The sequence below is a fragment of the Asterias rubens genome, chromosome 9 (genome assembly GCF_902459465.1).
Source record: "Asterias rubens chromosome 9, eAstRub1.3, whole genome shotgun sequence".
NCBI classification, from domain to species: domain Eukaryota; kingdom Metazoa; phylum Echinodermata; class Asteroidea; order Forcipulatida; family Asteriidae; genus Asterias; species Asterias rubens.
In genome coordinates, this window is record NC_047070.1 from 366,636 (window position 1) to 387,388 (window position 20,753).

Genomic DNA, 20,753 nt, shown 5'->3' on the forward strand with positions numbered 1-20,753 from the left:
ACTCGGGAGCAAGAATTTTTTTTTAAGAAGAAAAAAATCAACTCACAATTAGTTTTAAAATTGGTATGCGAAAACAAAATAATAATATAAAAAAATTACCTAGGCCCAACTTCATGGCTCAGTTAACCGTAAGCATAGAATCTGCGCTTACGAAAGCAGGAAATACCGCACTAATGATTTACCGGTTCGCATAAGGGAATGTTGATTTTGCACTTGCGCACATCGTGTACACCTTGCCCAGAAAGTCGGCGCTTACACAGTAAGCGGAGAATGGTGGTATTCGGCGGTAAGCTGGCCTGGTTACGAGGATGGTAATGAAGTCATCATTCATTTCTGTATAAACATAATTCATACATGCATGCGACTGACATGGAAGAGCTGGTAAACAAACAAGTTGCTATAATGTGTGATCGCTTCTGTTTCTGAGTTGTGTTTTTTGCATCAAAAGGCACTTTGATGTTTTTACGTTTGGAATCCCTGCTTGTTGTCTAATCCTTTATAGTAATAAATAAATACCATAAACTAACATGTGAACATTTCATTTCAAAAGGGGTAGCGTTTTTGAGATATTGCCGAAAACCTGCAAGTGTTTTGTGACGCAAGGAGAATAATGCAATTGCAATTCCCTATATGAGAAGCGTTACCGCTTGGGGGGGGGGGATAACAAGTGATATCTTTTTCCATAACCGCAGTACTTGTATCTCATATCCAACGCTGGCGACCAAAGAAGTTTTTGGAGCCATTAATATACGATACCCTTGAGTAAACCTATTGCCGCTGCAATATTATATTTTGTTTCTAAATTACTCTTTTTCTTTTATAGATTCGTCGACTGCATAAAGCCTGAATCCAACCATGTTTTATTTGGCGCCACACCAAGCGGTGATGATCGCAATCAACTTAATCGCCTTAGTTCTTGGTGCTCCTGGTAACGTTTTAGTACTTCGTGTGTATTTTAGTAAACCTCGTAAGACCAGCACTCATATCTTGATCATGGGACTCGCTTTAAGTGATCTTTTGTCACTGTTTGTGACTTTCCCGCTTGAAATAGTCGCCTGGACGAAAGAGTATGACATTACCAGTCAACCTTTCTGTAGAGTGTTGAGTTTCTTCTATCATTACTTTGCACAGTGTTCGGTGCTAATCACTGTAGCTATTGCAATAGACAGATATTATGCAGTTTGCCGTCCACATCAATGGAAGATGACAACTAGAAGAATTCAAATCATTCTCACCACGTGTTTCATGCTGAGTTCAGTAACAAGTTTTGCCGCCATTTTCTCATACAATACAACTGAACTAAACTATGAGGCGGCTTCAGTGTACTACGAATCAAACAATGTGAATGAAACAGTCACGATATCACTTTGTGACAGAGACACAACTAGCGGATTTAACCAAGCTGTATTTATCATCCATACAGTATGGTTTGGTATGTTGTTCTTGGTGTTATTGGTAGCATACATTAAGATTTATTTGACGATTCGGAAACGGGTAACTGCTGGACCAGTATCTGATGGTGATCCATCTAGAATGAGAGTAGTTCGACCAGCAATCCGGTTCATATCACACCTTACAGTGGTCACCAACAGGACGGGGAGCGCCAACCAGAACCAAGAGGAGCAATCTCAAGATAGAGGATCAAATCACGGATCCAGGGAACAAGATACTCATTCAACGGACGATTCCTCGTCACATGCTGCCGGGAAAACCCTCTCAGAGACGGCCAAATCACACTGGCTGCAAAGCGAGAAGACAAAAACACCCACCGGCAAAAGTGACAATGCCGTCGCACGGGCATTCTTAATGGCTGGGGGTTTGCATCGTCCAGTGCTCCCGTCCATTGGTCAAGCTAATGAAGAATTAAATGGCGTAAACCATTCAAGTCCAACTGGAAATACTTCTGTGCCTACTACGCCCATCGGCCAAGTTACCGAAGGTTTCAATGGGATAAACCAAACGAGTCCAAGTGAAAAAACGTCCATGCCTACCGCGCCCAACTTACTACCAAGTAGTCGAAAATCAACGGCATGGAATAAGATTTCTCTAATAAACAAGAAGCCAGTTGTAGCTGCTGTTGTTCAAGGCGAGACATCTTCAGGACGAATACTAGCTCAAGATGGAAGTACACAAGAACATGACCAACGTGGTGCTGATAGTGTAGATGTCAGTCAGCAACGAACTATTCTTGGACCTCTTGCAAAGGCTTTACAGAAGAGAACAGGTGCAGCTACCGCCATGAATCTTAAGATTCAAAAGAAGACAACGAACATGCTTCTTGTTGCTGCACTGACTGCAGTGATTACATGGCTCCCTACTGTAATTATTGAAACAGCGATGCCCAACGTGCATCAAATGATTATTACTCAGCCGGAGTTTGCAAAAATTATGATTTGTTTCATGGGGTGGTTATTTTTATTTAATTTTGTGACTAATCCAATTGTTTACAGTCTCATGAACGACCGTTTTCGGGACGAATGCTCAAAATCATTTCGCAAATGCAAGTTGTGCTCTCAGAAAACAAAAACTGAACAAAAGGAGTAATATGTCACAAAGTTAGATTTTATTTATTAAAGAAAGTGCTTATTACGTTGACACTTTTTTAAACATCTGTCTTATCTTTGTATAATAACAAAATAATAATAAAATATTATTTATATAGCGCCTTATGCCAGGCCTTATGGCGCTTACCACTGAAATATACAATATTTTTAAAAACAGCTCTAAATATAGAAAAGGCAGTTTAAAAACCACAAGAGGGTAACAAATTTAATCTAAACAAAACCACCAGGAGAAAACCATGTTTAAAGAATACTAGAGGATGGCAGGTTACCAGCACCTGGCCCTTACGTCAAGAACCGAGCAACAGCATACATAAAAATACAACAAATATTTAAATACAATGACAATAAATATCAAGGTGGTTTATGAAGATTGTTTCCAACAAGTCAGAAACATCGAAACACAGCGGGGATGTGACCCGAGAATGTTGCGGAAAGTAGACAAACAAGTGAGTGAAATGGTTTAATTAAGGGCGTGAACGTTGATGCATGACCGGAGTAATAATAGGTCGCGCTTTTAAATAATTAACGATAACTGTTTCTATTGTTACACGTGGACAAATTTAGTTATGATAATATATCTATCGGGGACTCTTTTTGGTGCCGAGTTTTTAACGAGGTTCAGCCCATCGCCGTGTGCAGTGTACCTCAACTCACATGCTGAGGTTTATTTCCTAGTTTGTGTGAAAAACCACATCAAGGAAACAAGAGCTCATATTCAAAACACCATGAAGCATAACAATTACTGTTCTTCTTTGATAAATAGCCCTTATTAGTTTGTCTTCGTAGTTACCTATTACGAAAAATAATGTTCAGAATTTGCGTGGCACTTCGTAAGTTTAGTTTGGTTTTGACTGACTGCTAAATGACCTGAAAACACTAACATCGCTCTAAAATCATCAAGGTTTGTTTTAAAAGACGAAAAACATTCTTTAAGACGAACTTCATTTTGAATAAGAGAAAATCAGGAAGGCATCATTAATTACTCTCACCGCGCTGCCGTGAATTTATTGATTTAACTACTTTTGCTAACATTTTTTTTTTCCGACGTTATCGTTTGCTTCATTTTGTAAAAAAAAAAACAACGTTTTCTCACTGTGTTTTCCTGTGGCTTTTTCGTGACCAAAAGTAAATATTAACGTCGGTGCCAGTTAGTATATTCGTTATTATTCATAACTCAGTTTATTATATCATATTGTTGTGACTTGTATTTGCCTCTGCCGAAGGCCCGGTTCGGATGAAAAGCTAAGGCCATCTACCCTTCTAATTTTATTTAAGTGTTGCATGTATTTATATAATTTCAGTATTGTCAATGTGCATAACTACAATTAATTGTTTAAGAATGGTGGAACAATTAAGGTATGCACAACTTGGGAAGGGCGTGTCTACCACCTTAGCATGAGAGTAAGTATTTGGTTGGTCAATATGGGGTAATTTCAATCGTTTGTTTAATATTAAAGCGATAAATTGGTTGTTCTGTAAAATCTGCAACGACCGCTATTATTTATAATTAATTAATTGTTTTATTAACACCTGCCATCAAGCAAGGAACCAATTTGATATTTTGAAAAATCAAATCATTGTTTTTCTCATCGATGTGTCGAAAGGTGCAAATTAGTATCGTTGTATACCATGTTTTTGGAGGGGCACTATTGTTGTCACGCAAGATGGGGAAATTAATTTTGTTTCTGAAAGCTTGTATATAAAAGCACAAACATGCTCAAGTTATCGGCTACCATCATTATTATCGTCTTTTTTGATTGGTTATTATTTTGTTTAATACGCACTCTTTGAAATTGCAACAGGCAAAATATTTGAAGTGATGTTTTACCTTCCGTCATATTTGAAAAGGGTGCATGTAAAGTAAGTACAAATTGCCCGAATTGCCAACATTCAAAAATTCCAAGTAAAGAGTACAAAGGAATGATTTGGTAAAGGATTTGGGGTTGAACAAACCCAATTTTACTCGAGTGGGAATAAGCCATTTGCGTTTTAGCCTTAGTCTGGTACAATGACGTGCTCGATCATCACTTAAATTCGAATTCCTCAGACTAGAGACAGTGCTACGTCAAATGAATAGGGGCAAGCTTTTTCTTAGTAGCGTCGAGACGGTGAACACCCATACACAATTCTGAATAGATGTGTATGGTACAATGACCTGGGTTTGCTCATCTGGAGGTTGCTATACAAAAGCTTGCCCAGAACCATTTTTACATATCAACTGTCTCTATAGTCTGAGGAATTCAAATGTACGAGATTTATTGTGACTAAGCAAGTCATTCATATTCAAATCTGACTTGCAAATGGCTTTTTCAGCTTTTTGCATCGGGGATAAAGAATATTATTACTATTTTATTTTATTATTTATATTGTTTTTACACGAATAATCCGTTTGAATCAATACCATACTGTATTGCACGCAGCATATCACCATTTGACCCACCAGTTCGACACTTAATTGCTTGTGGCAGTTAAATACTGTCAAAAAATAAATAATAAATTGTCAAATTCAGAATTACATTTCCACCAGGCGCTTTAAAATATTACAAATACATGTATAGCCCCAACACCAGCGTGTTATTTTTTTTTAAAGTCTGAATGCCAAATCCTGTACAGTTTTTTAAAAGAAATTAATCTGAAGGCAGTTATTATTATTTGTTACCCTTGTTCCAAACTGGTTATGTATACACATCATTATTACACATAGTCGATCATACTACTTTTGAAACGCTATGGCAACGACCCTTGGCAACCGAATATGATTTCCTCTTTGAGCTAATTACATATTTCATCATGCATGACAGAGTCAGTAGAGCTTCATTGTTGCGTTTCCATGACAACCAAAGACCGAATTGCCTTGTTTTCACGTCTGGTTATCGATCACACAGCATGTGCGGCCTTCTCTCTACAGGTTGTCGTCTCAGAAAACTGTCATTTACATAATGTCTAATTTGGTTGAATTTGGGATAATTCAGTCCTGTAGTTATATTTTTCTTACCTATGTTGTTTATGGTCGTCAGTTAATTAATTCACCTGGGTTTGAACCAGTTAGTGATCAGACATAACGTTTTCAGAATAATCCATACCAAGTTATGATTCTGGCCCTTAGATCAATCAACGTAACAAGCGCAACATTTTAAACTGAGACTTTGGTGTTTTGTTTTCAAAGTTCTCGACAAAATCATTGCAAAACATCTGACATAAAGAACACAAACTTGAAGTGGTCAATGATTTTGTTTCAATGTACTTCAGATAGGGGATTAAACGTGCGTTTTGTTTGACACATGGAAGCACTAATGACAACAAAAACAAAGCCTGACCAAGAATACCAAATATCACAGACGGGTGTAATTGGAAAATAAATCATAAATTGACAAAAATAAAATGTGAACCAATAAGAGATTATTTTATTTAGGGATTGGATCTGGTACCAGGCGGTAACAACTCATTGCCTGTCAAGTGTACAAAGCTCTTCCACAAAAGAGAGTTACCTAGTATCACTTGATTATACCAATGATGGCACTTTGGACTATTCTGTGAATAACACCGCAAGTTAATCATTCACGTTTTCTATGTGGTTGCATTGCGTCCGGTTACTGGGCATTCCCTCTGATGCCCAAATCTAAGACTGTGTCTTTGTAGCACTTGTTCCAGAACTTGTATCCTCCGTCTGGTTACTAGACGTCTTGCTTTCCAACATCTTCTTCCTAAGTTCGTTTTCCCTGAATGTCCGATGGAAGAGTGAGTCTATAACGGTGTCTTTACTATAACCTTCAAGATGTCCAGTCCACGATGGTTCATGGAATGTAATGTCATACATATTGGCCCATTTGGCAAATACAGCCTTCTCTGTAAAGTATTTATGTCCATGTCTTAAATCAGCCTCGCTCCTGGAGTAGTACGCGCATTCACGCTTAACCTTGTCGTAATAGTGGTAGGGTTGAGTGTCATTTAAATTCTCACTGAAAATGGGGAAACAAGAATGGAAATAATGATATTATTTCATTTCAATATTTCAACGATAATTTAAATGAGTTGAGATGTTTTCCCCCAAATGATCTTCTGATCAGTAACACATTAAAGTTGTTTTTTGTTGTCTCTTTCTAGCGATTCATATGAAGAGCTCGTTTGTGCACTCAGAACAACAACACCAACCACAACAACACCACCACCACCAACAACAACAACAACAACAACAACAACAACAACAACAAAACAGAAAAAGAAAAACCCCAAAACAAACAATAAAATAAAACAACAAAACAGCAGAACAACAAAACAATAAATCAACAACAACAACAACAACAACAACAACAACAACAACAACAACAACAACAACAACAACAACAACAACAACAACAACAACAACAACAACACCAACAACAGCAACAGCAACAGCAACAACAACAACAACAGCAACAGCAACAGCAACAGCAACAGCAACAGCAACGGCAACAGCAACAGCAACAGCAACAGCAACAGCAACAGCAACAACAGCAACAACGACGACGACCACAGCGACATCAAGAGCAAAGAAGCAATTAAGTCTAGTACATTAGTGTTGATAAAGTAAGCGTATAGTCGGTTACCTGCAAAAGTTTTCGTGTATCATGCCATAAACTTGGATAGACTGACACATGTCCAGAGCAAACAGCATAGTTCCCCAACCTGTTGACATCCAAAACGATCCCGACGATCTGCAGAAAAATCATCAGAACATAAAAACTTGGATTTATAATTATCTGATCATTCTGATGAAAATGCCGAGTACCATCATGTTTGATAACCAAACCCCACCCCTTCCCCACCCCACCCCATTCCTTGTGTGGGAGTGACCTGATGTTTAAAAACACCTTTTAAATTCAATGTAATTTCTTGGCAGGCAAGGTATTGCACTAATCGTATAATATTTTTTACATTCTGTTAACATTCAATGTTTCGCAGAGAATAAGCTTCGAGATTTGCACCTTTCTTCATATCAAAAGTTGATAAAAAAGGTAGAAGTTTAATCTTCACACAAATTACTATTTTGTGTTCTTCCTTTGAGCTGTGTACGGATCGTAGCTGCATAAACTCCAGACAAGGTGATTCTTTCGTCAACATATGACAGGTCAAAGTACATGTCAAAATGTACAATTAAAATGTTCATGCAATCTAACTGGATGTAGGGAAACAACGTCCTGCAATATAATAGATGTTAAGTTTGCATCGGGGAATAGAAGCATCTTTTTCTTCACATAAACCGATGTGTGTTAGCACTGTATACTCAGTATACTCAAGCATAACTATTAACTCTTGTGGGATTCGAACCACCGAACCTTGCAATTCTAGAGCAGCTAGTGTCTTGCCAACTCATACCAACTTTGAACGCGCTGGTTCCTGCCTCCGTGGTTGGTCTGAACATGGAGGTAGAAACCTCCATGGTCTGAACGACCTCGTCTGAATTATTACCCAATTAGTATAGTAGACCTGTTGACAAGTCGTTAATAGTCTGCAGCGGTGAGATAGTCGAGTAGTGGTGGTGATGTAATAATTCAGGTTTCCGCGATCGAATGCTGCACCCGACTTCTACTCGCCATTAAAATGGGATCATAGTCGTGACAGCAGTAGTCTCGTGGGGCCGGCAGTCTGCGGGGAGACTCGGAATCGCTCGGTGATTGAGAGCGAGAGAGTCGGAACGCTATCAGGGCGACAGACAATTAACGACTTGTCAACAAGTCTAGCAGCATATATGGTTCTACAACAAACAATAGCTTCATAGTACCGATAATTTATTAATCTCAGTATATTATCAGTTGTTATGATGATGTCCGTGATAATAATATCTACTCCCTGTATTCATACACTGCAATTGCAATCTAGAGAGATGTTCACGTAATGTTTGAATTATGAGATTAGTTAATGGAAATTGTATCGTTATTATTAATAGCTGCCGTGAATTAAATAACGTCATAAGCCGTATAACCATGGATCATGCAGATAAGAAACAGATGGATTAAAAACTGAATAATGTTTCTGCTAACAATTGCAACGACTCTATAACGGCCAACCTGTTCACTTAAGTTCGCTTTACCACCGGTCTGCCCTGGGGTGGATTTCACAAAGAGTTAGGACTAGTCTTATCTCGAGTTAGGACCAGTTACTCGTCTTCACTTAGGACTATCTATGCAATTTGTATATCTCCTAGGACTAGTCCTAACTCTTTGTGAAATCGACCCCGTCTGCCCCGGCAAATGGGAATAGCCAGCCCGCTCTATAGGGTAAGCGGCAAAACTACCGGGTATTCTTCTTGAAACGTGCAACCGATATCCCATGTAATAGAAACACAATGTGAACGCGCCCCGGGGATAGCCGTGGGGTGAAACAAGTCTTGGGCCTCCCCAGGGCTGAATTCCACGGGGATGAGATGCAATGTGAAATGTTATTTGGATTAATGAAAGTTATTTGATCTAGTGACTATCTGATCAACTTACTTTGTAATATTCAGTTCCTTGTAGAACATAACCTCGTTCCTTTTCATCACCTCCTCCCCAGATAGGTACACCGCAGCGTGAGGACGTGTTAAACAGTTTTTCATGCAAAACTTATTCAATTCCTTCTTGGTGATGTTCCACCCATAATGCCACACGATTACTAGGTCAGATCTGGTCGCTACGTCATCAAGATATTTACTTCTTTCTTTGACTTTTTTCAGCATGCTTGGTAAGTTTCTATGACCTATGACCCGAAATGTAGTCCTAGAGCCAACATCGGCCTCGTACTTGTGGGTTGGGGCGGTATTCATGCGAATGACGCAATCTGCTTTGTCTATGACGTCTCCGACCTGTGACCCTAGTAGTCGACCAGCGCTGTTAACTATTGAACAGGAGTTACACTGGCGAGGTGTCTGTTGGATAAACACAAAGATCAATTAATACACAATATCCAGCATGGATTGAGATTGGGTGTTTTCCGCATCCATCAACAAAAGGTCGATATAAGGAGCTGCCTTTAGTGAGATCAAAAACAAACTGTCATTTGGTGGAAGTGGGATAATGTCAACAATAATCAATCAGTTCAAAATGGCTTTAATAACCGAATGGTGACTTTATATTTTGATATAAAACTCCTCTTGAATTCAAAGTGCATTATTGCACAATAATATCACATGAAGAAAGAATACAACTTTCTGGATCAAAGACACCAGAAACTATTGGTAAATTGTCAAATACCCTCATTTGGTGTATCTTCACATGCAAAAAATAACCGACCTGTAAAAAATTGAGCTCAATTGGTCGTTGAAGTTGCAAGAGAATATTTGAAGAACTTGTCACACGAAGTTGTGCGCTTGATTTCGGGATGCTTGATTTCGGGACCTCAAATTCAAATTCTGATGTCTCGAAATCATATTCAAATATTTTTAAGGTAAGGTAAGGTAAGGTAAGGTTCATTTATTTGCAACCACATTATGGTTGGATTCATTAAAACAAAAAACTTAAACTTACAAAATACATCACAAAAACAATACATGTATTTCCAAGATGAAGGTTCAAAGAGTAAACGTTACATATCAAAGAATGGCCAGTGAAAGACATTACCTCTTTCTCAAAAACTACGATACTTCAGAGGGAGCGGTTTTGTCACAATGTGTTATACTATCAACAGCTCTCCATTACTCGTTACCAAGTAAGTTTTTATGCTACAACTATTTTGAGTGGTATCCGTCCAGTGCCTTTAAACCTCGTTAAATAAAAGATTTTCACGGAAAAATAATTTCTTTAAACAACTAAAAAAAAATTGTTGAGTCGACCTTGTGACTGCACGAAGAGTGCTTGACATCCCCCCCCCCCAACAACGGTCACATAGTGGCGAACTGTGTACAGACTTCTTCTGATAGCGCCCTCTGTTGAATCATCCTCCTTCAGCCCATGTAGATTCTCCATGGGAAAATTTCCCCATGACAACGGACTCAAATAATTGACGTCATGCCGTTTTTTATAACGGCGTCTTTGTTTAAGGGCAAGTCACAAAAATGAAAACGTCACTACAGAATTGGATTTTACGGTGTAAGCATTTTATGTAGGCCCCCTAACTGATTTTGTTTTCAGTTTGTGTTTAACGACACTAGACACTATTGGTAATTGTCAAAGACCAGTCTTCTCACTTGGTGTATCTCAACATATATCCATAAAATAATCAACCTGTGAAAAGTTCACACCCCAAAGAACACCCTTGCCAAACGAAGTTGTGTGCTTTTAGATGCTTGATTTCGAGACCTCAATTAATTCTAAGTCTGAGGTCTCGAAGTCAAATTCGTGGAAAATTACTTCTTTCTCGAAAACTTTCTACTTCACTTCAGAGGGAGCCGTTTCTCACAATATTTTATACTATAATTTTTTAGTACATACCAATGTGTCCACTGCCTTTAAATGGTGAATTACAGGAAGTGCTTACACTGACAGCTAATGTTTGTGAGTAAAAACCAATTCTGTAAGGTTCTTTAAAAAAGAGAGAAGGTTTTTGACCCTTTATGTGGATTTACAGTTCAAACATTGTTTGCCCATGCCCACCCCTCCCATGTGTTGTTCTTTAAAAAATTAGCCCCATCATACCCCTCTTCATTCTACAACTTCAAACACCACATCCGACCCTTGCCTACAATAAAGCAAATCCTTGCTCTCCCATGACCGCGTCCTCTAGTTTGGGTCCTTTTTGTAACACAAAACACAATGTTCACAGATTGACATTATTCTCACTAAAACTCGGTTTCACTGTGTTCTGTGTGTTACCTTTCATACTTATATTTTCTCGTGATTATTTTGTTTGTGCATAGATTTTATGGTTCAGCGAATAATATTTTGGCAACAGCAAACGTTTGTCCCTTTGAGTTGAATGCACGAATTATTATCTCAGTTCTTCTCACGTAGCTAGTGAGTTCAAAACGTGAGGTCAGTAACAATTTTTCTGCACGTACACCATGTAGTTTTAGTTGGAAGCAGTTTGCTAACAGCCATTTATATTACCTTTTGAAATAAAATCAGTAGTTTAAAAGGTTTGCTTGCTACAGAAAACAAAAATTAAGATGATACCTGTATTTATTTATACAATCGGATAACACTTTAAACAATATTAATTACTCGTTAATTGAACACAATTTGTCCCGATGTATGAGTTAAACCTCTACTTCCCTGACATGTATAACTTCACAGATTAAATTATTAGCAGTCTTAAATTGGTATCTCACAACTTTGAGCGCACTTTTCTCAAGACAGGGGACTTGTGATAACTCGGAATCTCGTCTTTCAGAGATGTCACACCTTTGAATTCTGTAGTTCCGAGCTGGCTATCTTTGCATACCGTGTTTTCGTTATAGAGTATCTTTTTTTGATAAACGAGTTTCCGAGATGTAATAACACGGAATCCCGTGTCAAACCTTTGAATTCTTTATTTCCAAGTTGTTATATTAATTGTTTGCATTCCCTATTTTTGAGGTAGAGTATCTTTGAAATCCGAGTTTCCGATATGTGATAATTTGTCAAATCCGTTATTCCGAGTTATTATATCTTGCATGAGATCTTTGCAATTGTTCAATGAACAATGAAGTCTTACCTTGTTTGATTTGTACGTCTTGTAACCCTGGGGTCCAATCCATTCTGCTAATCTTGCTTTTCGTCTTGATTCAACTGGTCTTAAAGTTGTAGAGTCTCCCCCTACGGATGGAGTTGTTAAGTTTATGACTAAGTCTTGATTGTTACTGGAAGGCTTGCATCTGATGTCATCCGAATCGCAATGATTACGAACTGAAATAACAACTGACATCCGACTGGATAGTTCGTCGAAACATAGCATGGCAACTACACTTAGTACAACGTACAAGCCGACAATTGCAACGAATGCTTTCATTTTCTGTGAATTAATATGTTGGAAAAGAAAAGAAAGTTATTATACAAAAGTATTTGTACTGCCGACCCCATGTCGTTCAATGCTTGATAATTTAAAGGGTAATGTACAACAATGAAGTGCAACATAATACTCACTGCATGTTTGGTTGAGCTTGCCATAGTGAATGCTCTAATTGAGTTGGTTCTACACTCTGTAACGACACTCTCTCGCCTAGTTATACACCGAGCCGAATTTAAGGACAGTCTCTGGCCGAGTTGGTTATAAACGCTGTATTGACAGTGTCGAGTTGGTTATACACGCTATAGTGACAGTGTCGAGTTGGTTATACACGCTGTAGCGACTGTCTCTGACCGATTTGGTTATACACGCTGTAGTGACACTGTAACGACATTATAACATAATATTACCTCACCATCACGGATGTGTATAGCTCTCCAACATTCATCCCTGACTCTAAACTCAAAATCAGATTTAAACACAAGATATTTCTTTCAATAAAAGACTCAAAATCAAAAAGAAAGAACAAAACCTTATGGAATAATGATCTGTCAGTACTGTCCGTGTAATAGTAAAACACACGTTTGAACGTGGCAATCAGCATTGGCACTACCAATAGAGAATTGTTATAAGAAGTATTATATTATAAAGCAGGTCGAAGTCCAACGTTCTTTGACACGGATTTCCTTTTGGAAGCATCACTATGCAAAACGTTCTTTGACACGGATTTCCTTTTGGAAGCATCACTATGCAAACACTAATATTGATAAAATATCGGTTCAACAATCATTTCAATATTAAAATATATAGAATATCTGGGTGTGTCCAATTATTGCTTATCTCTACTTCTAATGACGTCATGCAGGCCTACTTTTAATTTTTTAAATATTTTTTTATATTATTATTATTATTATTATTGTAAATATACATTTGTCAATATTTTTATGTATTTTTTCCTTAATTCGGCCTCTGGCTGTTATGACGTTTTTTACCAATAAACCATTTTTACTTAAATTCAATTGAGTTATACCCGTTTGGTGTGCAAGGTAAACTTGTACACTTCTATTGTTCGTACATCTTATAGGTATTGTATTTTTGTTATGACAACTAATAAAATAAAATATCTAAGACGAACCATAGTGAGGTTTGTTGAACCCTTTCTAAACACCGAACGGATAAAGAAGAGAACATACCGTTAATCTGAACGGACATGTCCGTAACACAACAAACACCAAGCGTGTCCAATACGTGAATGAGAATGAGAAATACACCAGTTGACATAGTGATAAGCCCTCTTGCAATGAACAACCCACTTTAATCTAATTAATCCCAGCATCTGATTTCAAGTGAGTCTCAGTTTAATTAGCCATTTTTAGATATGGTAGACACAATACTAGCACACTCTTGGGTTTGGGTAAACCTGTCTGCCCAAACCACAAAATGCAAACCGATATTTCCACCAATTTCTCAGAAATGCTATTATAAGGGATTGTGGTTAAACCGAATCGCTTCAACACTGTTGGAGCGTGTTAACTCCATTGTACAAAATACAGCGTACATCCAGGAGGCTTACCTCGTCATTTTACGAGTAAATTTGCAAGTTTTAAAATTATTATAATTATGCCAGTGTGGCGCCACATTGTCTATAATAAAAGGCACATTATACTTACATACACAGTGGGCGTTAACTCCAGAAACAGTGCAATCTACATTGCTGTAATTGATGGCGACAGCTGAATTGAAGATAATATAATGACTTTTCTTTACATACGGTAGTCATCTCCGATCATCTCATTTGGTCTTTTCATAAGCTAGGGTCTACTCCAACTTGTGAATGAAACGAATTAACTGATGAATGATGACAATGATGGTGTTATATTGTATATGAACACGCCTATTGTTATCCGAATCCAATCAATTGGGATCCAAATACTGAGCCAATTTGACCGATCCATCCATCGCACAATGGCGAGCAGGGCTGACAGTTAGTGCGACCTAAAAGTCAAAATGCACATTGTTTCAAATAACATTCATATTGCGGGTTCGGCTTTAAAGGAACAGTTCATGCGCATTTCATGTTACTCTATTTCTAAAGGAATATTAAAAATGTCACTCTGGTATAATGTGTAACAACGAATGACGTCACCCCTTTCCTTTAACCCTCTAGTCACTGCACCGCCCGAGTTTCTGAAAACCAATTTTTCAAGATTCTTGCAGTAAACAACTGGAATCGTAGTTCGATTTTTAAAATATTTATGCACATTTTTTTACCCTTTTGGTAATGATTGTATAAAAGTACAAGCTCCCATTGGGAACAATAATCGGCTCTCGAATATTTTTTTGTAAGGATAAAATGGACACAATAGCTTTTCAAGGCTTTTATCTGGCTCAATGCTCATACTAATTAAATGCGAAGGCGTTAGTTTTCGACAATATCAATATTAATGATGAATAAACACAGTTTCCTTTTTGTTTACTTTTTGTTCATCGAAGCTAATGACGATGAAATAATTTAGCTCATACCAATTAGTAAACAAAAAGGAAACTGTATTTATCAAAACTTAGCTAAATATGTATCATCATCAAGTAATAGTAAGAAACATAGAAGTGCGTTCTATAAGATTTGTATAGTTTAAAAAATATTGAAAGCTAAGGGAATAATAAAGTAAACATACAGTTTGGTTTAGGCCTTCGTGTACCATTATAGAGTAGCATGAGTTGAAGGCCTGATTTACTTTTTGTAATTACTCAGTAAAATAATGACCATAGGACCTAAAAACTTAGGCCTATTTGGTAAAGAGTACTGGTTGATATTCTTAAAACATTGTTAGAAAGCGTATCTTTGAATTGTTATTATTTAACAGAAATACTTTTTAAAGAAGTTTTTCTGTATAGACGATTCTGTCCACGGCTTAGAATCCTGGGTGATGGTGAGGGGGGGGGGGGGGTTCACACCCAGGTGTGCATACTGACAGCAGCTGTTTGACAGGTCGAGCCAATTAATTGCAATTACATGTATTAATCAATTAATTGCAATTACTAAGTATTAATCAATACATGTAATTGCAATTAATTGGCTCGACCTGTCAAACAGCTGCTGTCAGTATGCACACCTGGGTGTGAACCCCCCCCCCTCACCATCACCCAGGATTCTAAGCCGTGGACAGAATCGTCTATACAGAAAAACTTCTTTAAAAAGTATTTCTGTTAAATAATAACAATTCAAAGATACGCTCACAGTTTGAAGTAGCTTTTTGGTTCGTTTGATATTGTCGTTGCCTCCTCATTGTTGTATTCCCGTGTGTCTTACTTTTCTCCCCATCTCCCCTTCCCTGTCTGTCTGTCTGTCTGTCTTCTCCCCATCTCCCCTTCCCTGTCTGTCTGTCTGTCTGTCTGTTTTCTCCCCATCTCCCCTTCCCTGTCTGTCTGTCTGTCTGTTTTCTCCCCATCTCCCCTTCCCTGTCTGTCTGTCTGTCTGTCTGTTTTCTCCCCATCTCCCCTTCCCTGTCTGTCTGTCTGTCTGTCTGTCTGTTGTGTTCCCTGTAACCTCAACCTCGACCCCAACCCCTTTTTGTTACCTCCACCCCTGCTTCCCATACTGTGCACTTTTATCTCTATCATTTATTTTCCCTTGACTGCTTTTGTTTTACCAGTAACTGTTGGTGTATGTTGAATTGCCATTAGCCTTCCTTCGATTAAGACTTTTTCTAGAGTCGAAACATTGGGCCTAAATTTGTTTGCATATAAATCAGACAATATTAATATTTTTACGGAAACGTATTGGCGCCAATAAAAAACAATTCAGCTCTAATCGTGTATGTACGCAATAACTGTCGATGCACAAACAAAAGAACCTTAGAGTAAATAAATCATTTGCGTACGATTGTCATGTACACGCACGATTTACATGATGTACCGAAATGTCATGCACGCATACATGATTGATACTGTATAATTTTTTTTTTTTTATGTAATTTTTATAAATCTTTTTATCTTCTCCATTTTATTACGTTTTGAGGAAATAAATAAATAAATAAAATATCTGCACCACATCTGTCCACTATAAATAGCCTCTGGCTAATAAGACAATACAATTAAATGATTTGGTTTTGTTATGGGGTTCGCTTTACCCCTGTAAATTATTTATTTATTGCCATTATTTGCTTTACCCCTGTAAATTATTTATTTAGTGCCATTATTCGGGGCAGTCGGGTCTTGGGTGTGGTGCCGTCAACATCTATCGCCCTCTCGCGGTTTATTTCAGTAGCAATGTACCCCTGTTATTTTATAATGAAGTATTCTAGACCATATATTTATGGTGTCGCACATCAGTTTTTTATGTCTGTTTAACATCACTAAAAATTAAAACATAATACCTGCATTATTTCAGACTTTCCCTACGGTAACAAACACACATCGACAACAACAACAACAACATCTAATGTATGGAGAAAACCCAGTCTGTCGCAAAGTATACACTAACTCCATACTCCATATTCATGGTTCAGTGTGTACGGTAATTTACCGTTCGTCCTTTTTGTTCTTGTTTGTGTTAGTCGCCCCTAAAATAACAAACCTGTGAAAATTTGAGCTCAATATTGGTCATCGAAGTTGCGAGAAAATGATGAGAGAAAAAAACACTCTTGTTGACGAATGTGTGCACTACATCCGATCTTTGGTCACTTCTCGCCTTGACAATGGTAATTCCATATTATACTGAGTTACTGAACACCAGCGCCACAAACTACAACTTTTACAAAATGCTGCCGCTCGTGTTTGAACAAAATAAAAAAAAACATGATCATATTACACCTAATAATGCATGCAGGAACTTCACTGGCTTCCCATTCGACAACGAATTCAATTCAATTTTACTTAATGCATTTAAATCTCAGTTCGGCTTAACTCCGTCTTACATTGCAAATCTTCTTGTACCTTACACTCCCTCTCGCACTCTTCGTTCTTTTGCTAAGTCTCTTTTAACTATTCCTAGAACTTCCTCATCGTATGGCGATCGTGCCTTTTCCGCTTGTGCTCCTAAACTTTGGAACGCTTTACCTAAGTAATAACATCAGGTGATGTAGTTCTCTTCCATTGTTTAAAAACTTGCTGAAAACTCATTTATTTAAATCCTCTTACACTTAGCTCGTTACATGTCTTGACAGTAGATTATTCATTGTACACTTTTTTATTGTTAGGATTCTATAATTATTTCTTTTTTGTTGTATATGTCTTGTTTTTGTTCTGCGCCTCGGAATAGGGTCTTGTACACTAGATAGATGGCGCAATATAATTGCATTATTATTATTAATAAAATACTTCCGGCTAGAAGTCTTTTTATTAAAATGTCTATTTTCATGGTTCATGGTACGGTAGTTCCCCGTTTTCCCTACTACGCTCGATCGTTGGTCGTTCCGGCCGCGGCCAAATCGCATGGAACCCACAATATGGAGCCAATCCTGTTGTTACTAATTATGCACACTAAACTAACAAACAACACACACACTACTAGGCTTGCGTGGCCTCAATAATGGTCCATTTTCATGGTTCATGGTACGGAATTTCCAGTTCTCCCTACTACGCTCGATCGTTGGTCGTTCCGGCCGCGGCCAAATCGCATGGAACCCACAATATGGAGCCAATCCTGTTGTTACTAATTATGCACGCTAAACTAACAAACAACACACACACTACTAGGCTTGCGTGGCCTCAATAATGGTCCATTTTCATGGTTCATGGTACGGAATTTCCAGTTTTCACCACTACGCTCCATCGTTAGTCGCTCCGGTCGCGGCCAAACCCACAATCTGATCCATTTTTATGGTTCAGGGTACGTGAAGTTCACGTTTTCCCCTCGTTGTATATAGATAGCTCCAGCCGCGGCCAAGCTGCATACACTACTCGGCTTGCCTGGCCACAATTATGGTCCATATTCATGGGTATACGGTATTTTACCGTTTTCTAAAGGTTGTTGTTTGTGTTGGTCGCTCTAGCCACGAATAAGCCAGCCGCCTAGAACCGAATCCTGTGATGTACGCCAGGACCGGCCGGTCGTATACGGTATTTTACGGATTTCAGCGTTGTTGTGTCTCTTCCCCCTCGTGCCTACTAGATTTGGTTCCAAGTCTTCGATCGTGGCTTTTTAGTCGTCCTGCCTGATAGCCGCTACAAACAGCGCCCTCTTGTGACCTTTCTTCGTCATTTAGCCTTAGATTGCGAGTTAGGACGGGGCGCGTGATAGCTAATATTAATAATGTGGGGGGCGTTTTCCTGGCTGAGATGCAGAAGAATAACCGCAATCTAAGACTTAAATCAAGTCTACCTCCTGCCGCGACCGAGCCGCAGTGAACCCTCAATATAGACACAATCTCTGTCGTTCATTACTAAAGTTTCATTTCATTTTAGCAAAGCTTCGCTTATTCTTGTTGATGCTTCATGTCACTTTTAGCAAAAGTTACAAGGGTTGATAAACTCTTATCAAAAACACTGAATACTATTTTTCCATACCTACAATTTTCGACCGAGACTACAATCTTTATGAGCAGAATGACCCGGATGACCCGGGTGTAGCATCCATGACGTTGCAGACACGTGACCCTTAACACCACTTCATAGACATTATGGAAGTTTGTTGACGTCACGTTTCTCTACGTTCACAAGTAAAGAGCTAATTTATTTTCTCCGATTTACGTACTGCAAATCGAACCGACCCCCTTCCAATCAAATCCCAGAATCCTTCAATAAAATCTCGGATCCTCACACCATTCATCAAATCTTCCCACTACCAGTTTCACAGGGCAGCTGCAGGGCTACATAAGAAGCAAGTTCAGTGCAGTTTCACAGGGCAGCTGCAGGGCTACATAAGAAGCAAGTTCAGTGCAGTTTCACAGGGCAGCTGCAGGGCTACATAAGAAGCAAGTTTGACATGATCTCAGAACTCTCTGTGTTTCTATACCGAGGCTATATAGTGACTCAAAACTTAGCATGTTGTGTTTTCAAGTGTGGTTGGTTATTTTCTAATTATCCATAGTTCATTCTCAAGACCTGTGAGAGGTTGAACTTGCGATTATTGATAGCTGTTACAAAATTTAAATTGAACTCACCATAATCATGTCTCATCGCATCCTCTCCCTGTCTCGGGCCTCATCAACCAAGTATCTGTATTCAACTAGTTAAATTGACAGTGAGTGCTGATTGGAGGAAAGGAAGTGAGAAGGAAATTGTATAAAACTCTTTAAGGCGGCATTACTTGATAAGTTACTCAGTACTGATAAAGTTAAACATCACCATTATGTAACTGATGTTAAATTTGCATCGGGTACAAAAAAAGGATTTTTTATTATTGTTTACCCATACACCGATGTGTGAGACACTGCTCTAGAATTGCGAGTGTTATGAGTTCGAATCCCATCCGAGTAACATGCCTGTGATATTTGTTTCTTCCTCAGACTCGGGAAGTATTAAGAATACAGTGCTAACACACATCGGTGCATGGTAGAACCAATAAATTGATATCACAATATGATTACAATCGATGGCTAAAGCATGACCAGATTAAACCCTCCCAGAATGATTCTAGATTGAACTTGGCTTTAAAGTCACCTGGAAATAGAATTTTTTTCCTTTCAAACATAAGAGTAATGCTTACGAACAATAAAACAATTTTTTTAGTAATTGTTTGTCACGATTTATATGTTTAAAAAATATATAAAGTTGTTTTGGGGGCTGACTCCGCCTACCCCTTTTGTGACGTCAATCGAGGCAGACTTTGCCTGCAATGCGTATAGTAAACACACGTGCAAAGTACATGTACGTCCAAGTCGTGAGTTGGTACGTTTCAAAAAGTGTTTTTCTGCATTCAGCAGCAATACACCTGGTCGGCATTGCCGGAAAAAACATTTTTTTTTTTTTTTTTTTTTAACGTACAAACAGACGACTTGGTCCGTACATGTACTTGCAATTGTGTTTACTCTACGCATTACAGGCAAAGTCTGCCTCGATTGACGTCACGAACAGCGCCCTCTCGGGTCGGGGTCTACTCTTAAATTTGTAAATAACATAAGAACTGATTGTTTAAAACCTTAGTTAACTGTTTATTCACATTCCACTCATCAAAACTCATATATTAGTGACAAAAGCTTTATTTTGAAAAAATACCACTTCCAGGTGACTTTAAATGTCCCTTCATTGCAATCTAACATGGGACAATGCAAATAAGCAATGTTCCAAGTGTGAACATTAGTTACACACCTTCAAACACGAGTCACACTTTCTTGCTGTTCTATTACCAATGTTGAGTGGTGAAGCCTATCT

At 38.3% G+C, this 20,753-nt stretch overlaps 2 protein-coding genes across 3 annotated transcripts; one reads left to right on the forward strand and one right to left on the reverse strand.

Moving 5' to 3' along the window:
• The first annotated feature begins 855 nt into the window (after positions 1 to 855).
• LOC117294644 (5-hydroxytryptamine receptor 2B-like) lies at positions 856 to 2,544 on the forward strand. The gene has a single exon (XM_033777147.1). It carries the CDS (start codon positions 856 to 858, stop codon positions 2,542 to 2,544), a length of 1,689 nt encoding a protein of 562 aa, XP_033633038.1.
• A 3,628-nt stretch (positions 2,545 to 6,172) lies between these two features.
• LOC117294646 (alpha-N-acetyl-neuraminyl-2,3-beta-galactosyl-1,3-N-acetyl-galactosaminide alpha-2,6-sialyltransferase-like) lies at positions 6,173 to 19,560 on the reverse strand. 2 transcript variants are annotated; one of them, XM_033777148.1, is made up of 6 exons: positions 19,544 to 19,560; positions 12,578 to 12,822; positions 12,150 to 12,446; positions 9,035 to 9,447; positions 7,151 to 7,258; positions 6,173 to 6,523 (listed from the first exon to the last, which is right to left on the reverse strand). In XM_033777148.1, the coding sequence occupies exons 2-6, from the start codon at positions 12,599 to 12,601 to the stop codon at positions 6,184 to 6,186; spliced, it is 1,182 nt and encodes a 393-aa protein (XP_033633039.1). In that variant the 5' UTR covers positions 12,602 to 12,822; positions 19,544 to 19,560; the 3' UTR covers positions 6,173 to 6,183. The 2 variants fall into 2 exon arrangements, with proteins under 2 accessions (XP_033633039.1, XP_033633040.1); XM_033777149.1 differs by lacking the exon at positions 19,544 to 19,560 and adding an exon at positions 14,111 to 14,132.
• Between the last annotated feature and the right edge of the window lie 1,193 nt (positions 19,561 to 20,753).

Excerpts from the sequence above, each read along its gene's own strand:
- LOC117294644 (XM_033777147.1), top strand. The coding sequence starts at position 856 with ATGTTTTATTTGGCGCCACACCAAGCGGTGATGATCGCAATCAACTTA.
- LOC117294646 (XM_033777148.1), bottom strand. The coding sequence starts at position 12,601 with ATGGCAAGCTCAACCAAACATGCA. Across the intron at positions 7,259-9,034 it reads AAGGAACTGAATATTACAAA|ATCGTCGGGATCGTTTTGGA; the intron begins GTAAGTTGATCA and ends ATTTTTCTGCAG. Across the intron at positions 6,524-7,150 it reads ATACACGAAAACTTTTGCAG|TGAGAATTTAAATGACACTC; the intron begins GTAACCGACTAT and ends CCCCATTTTCAG.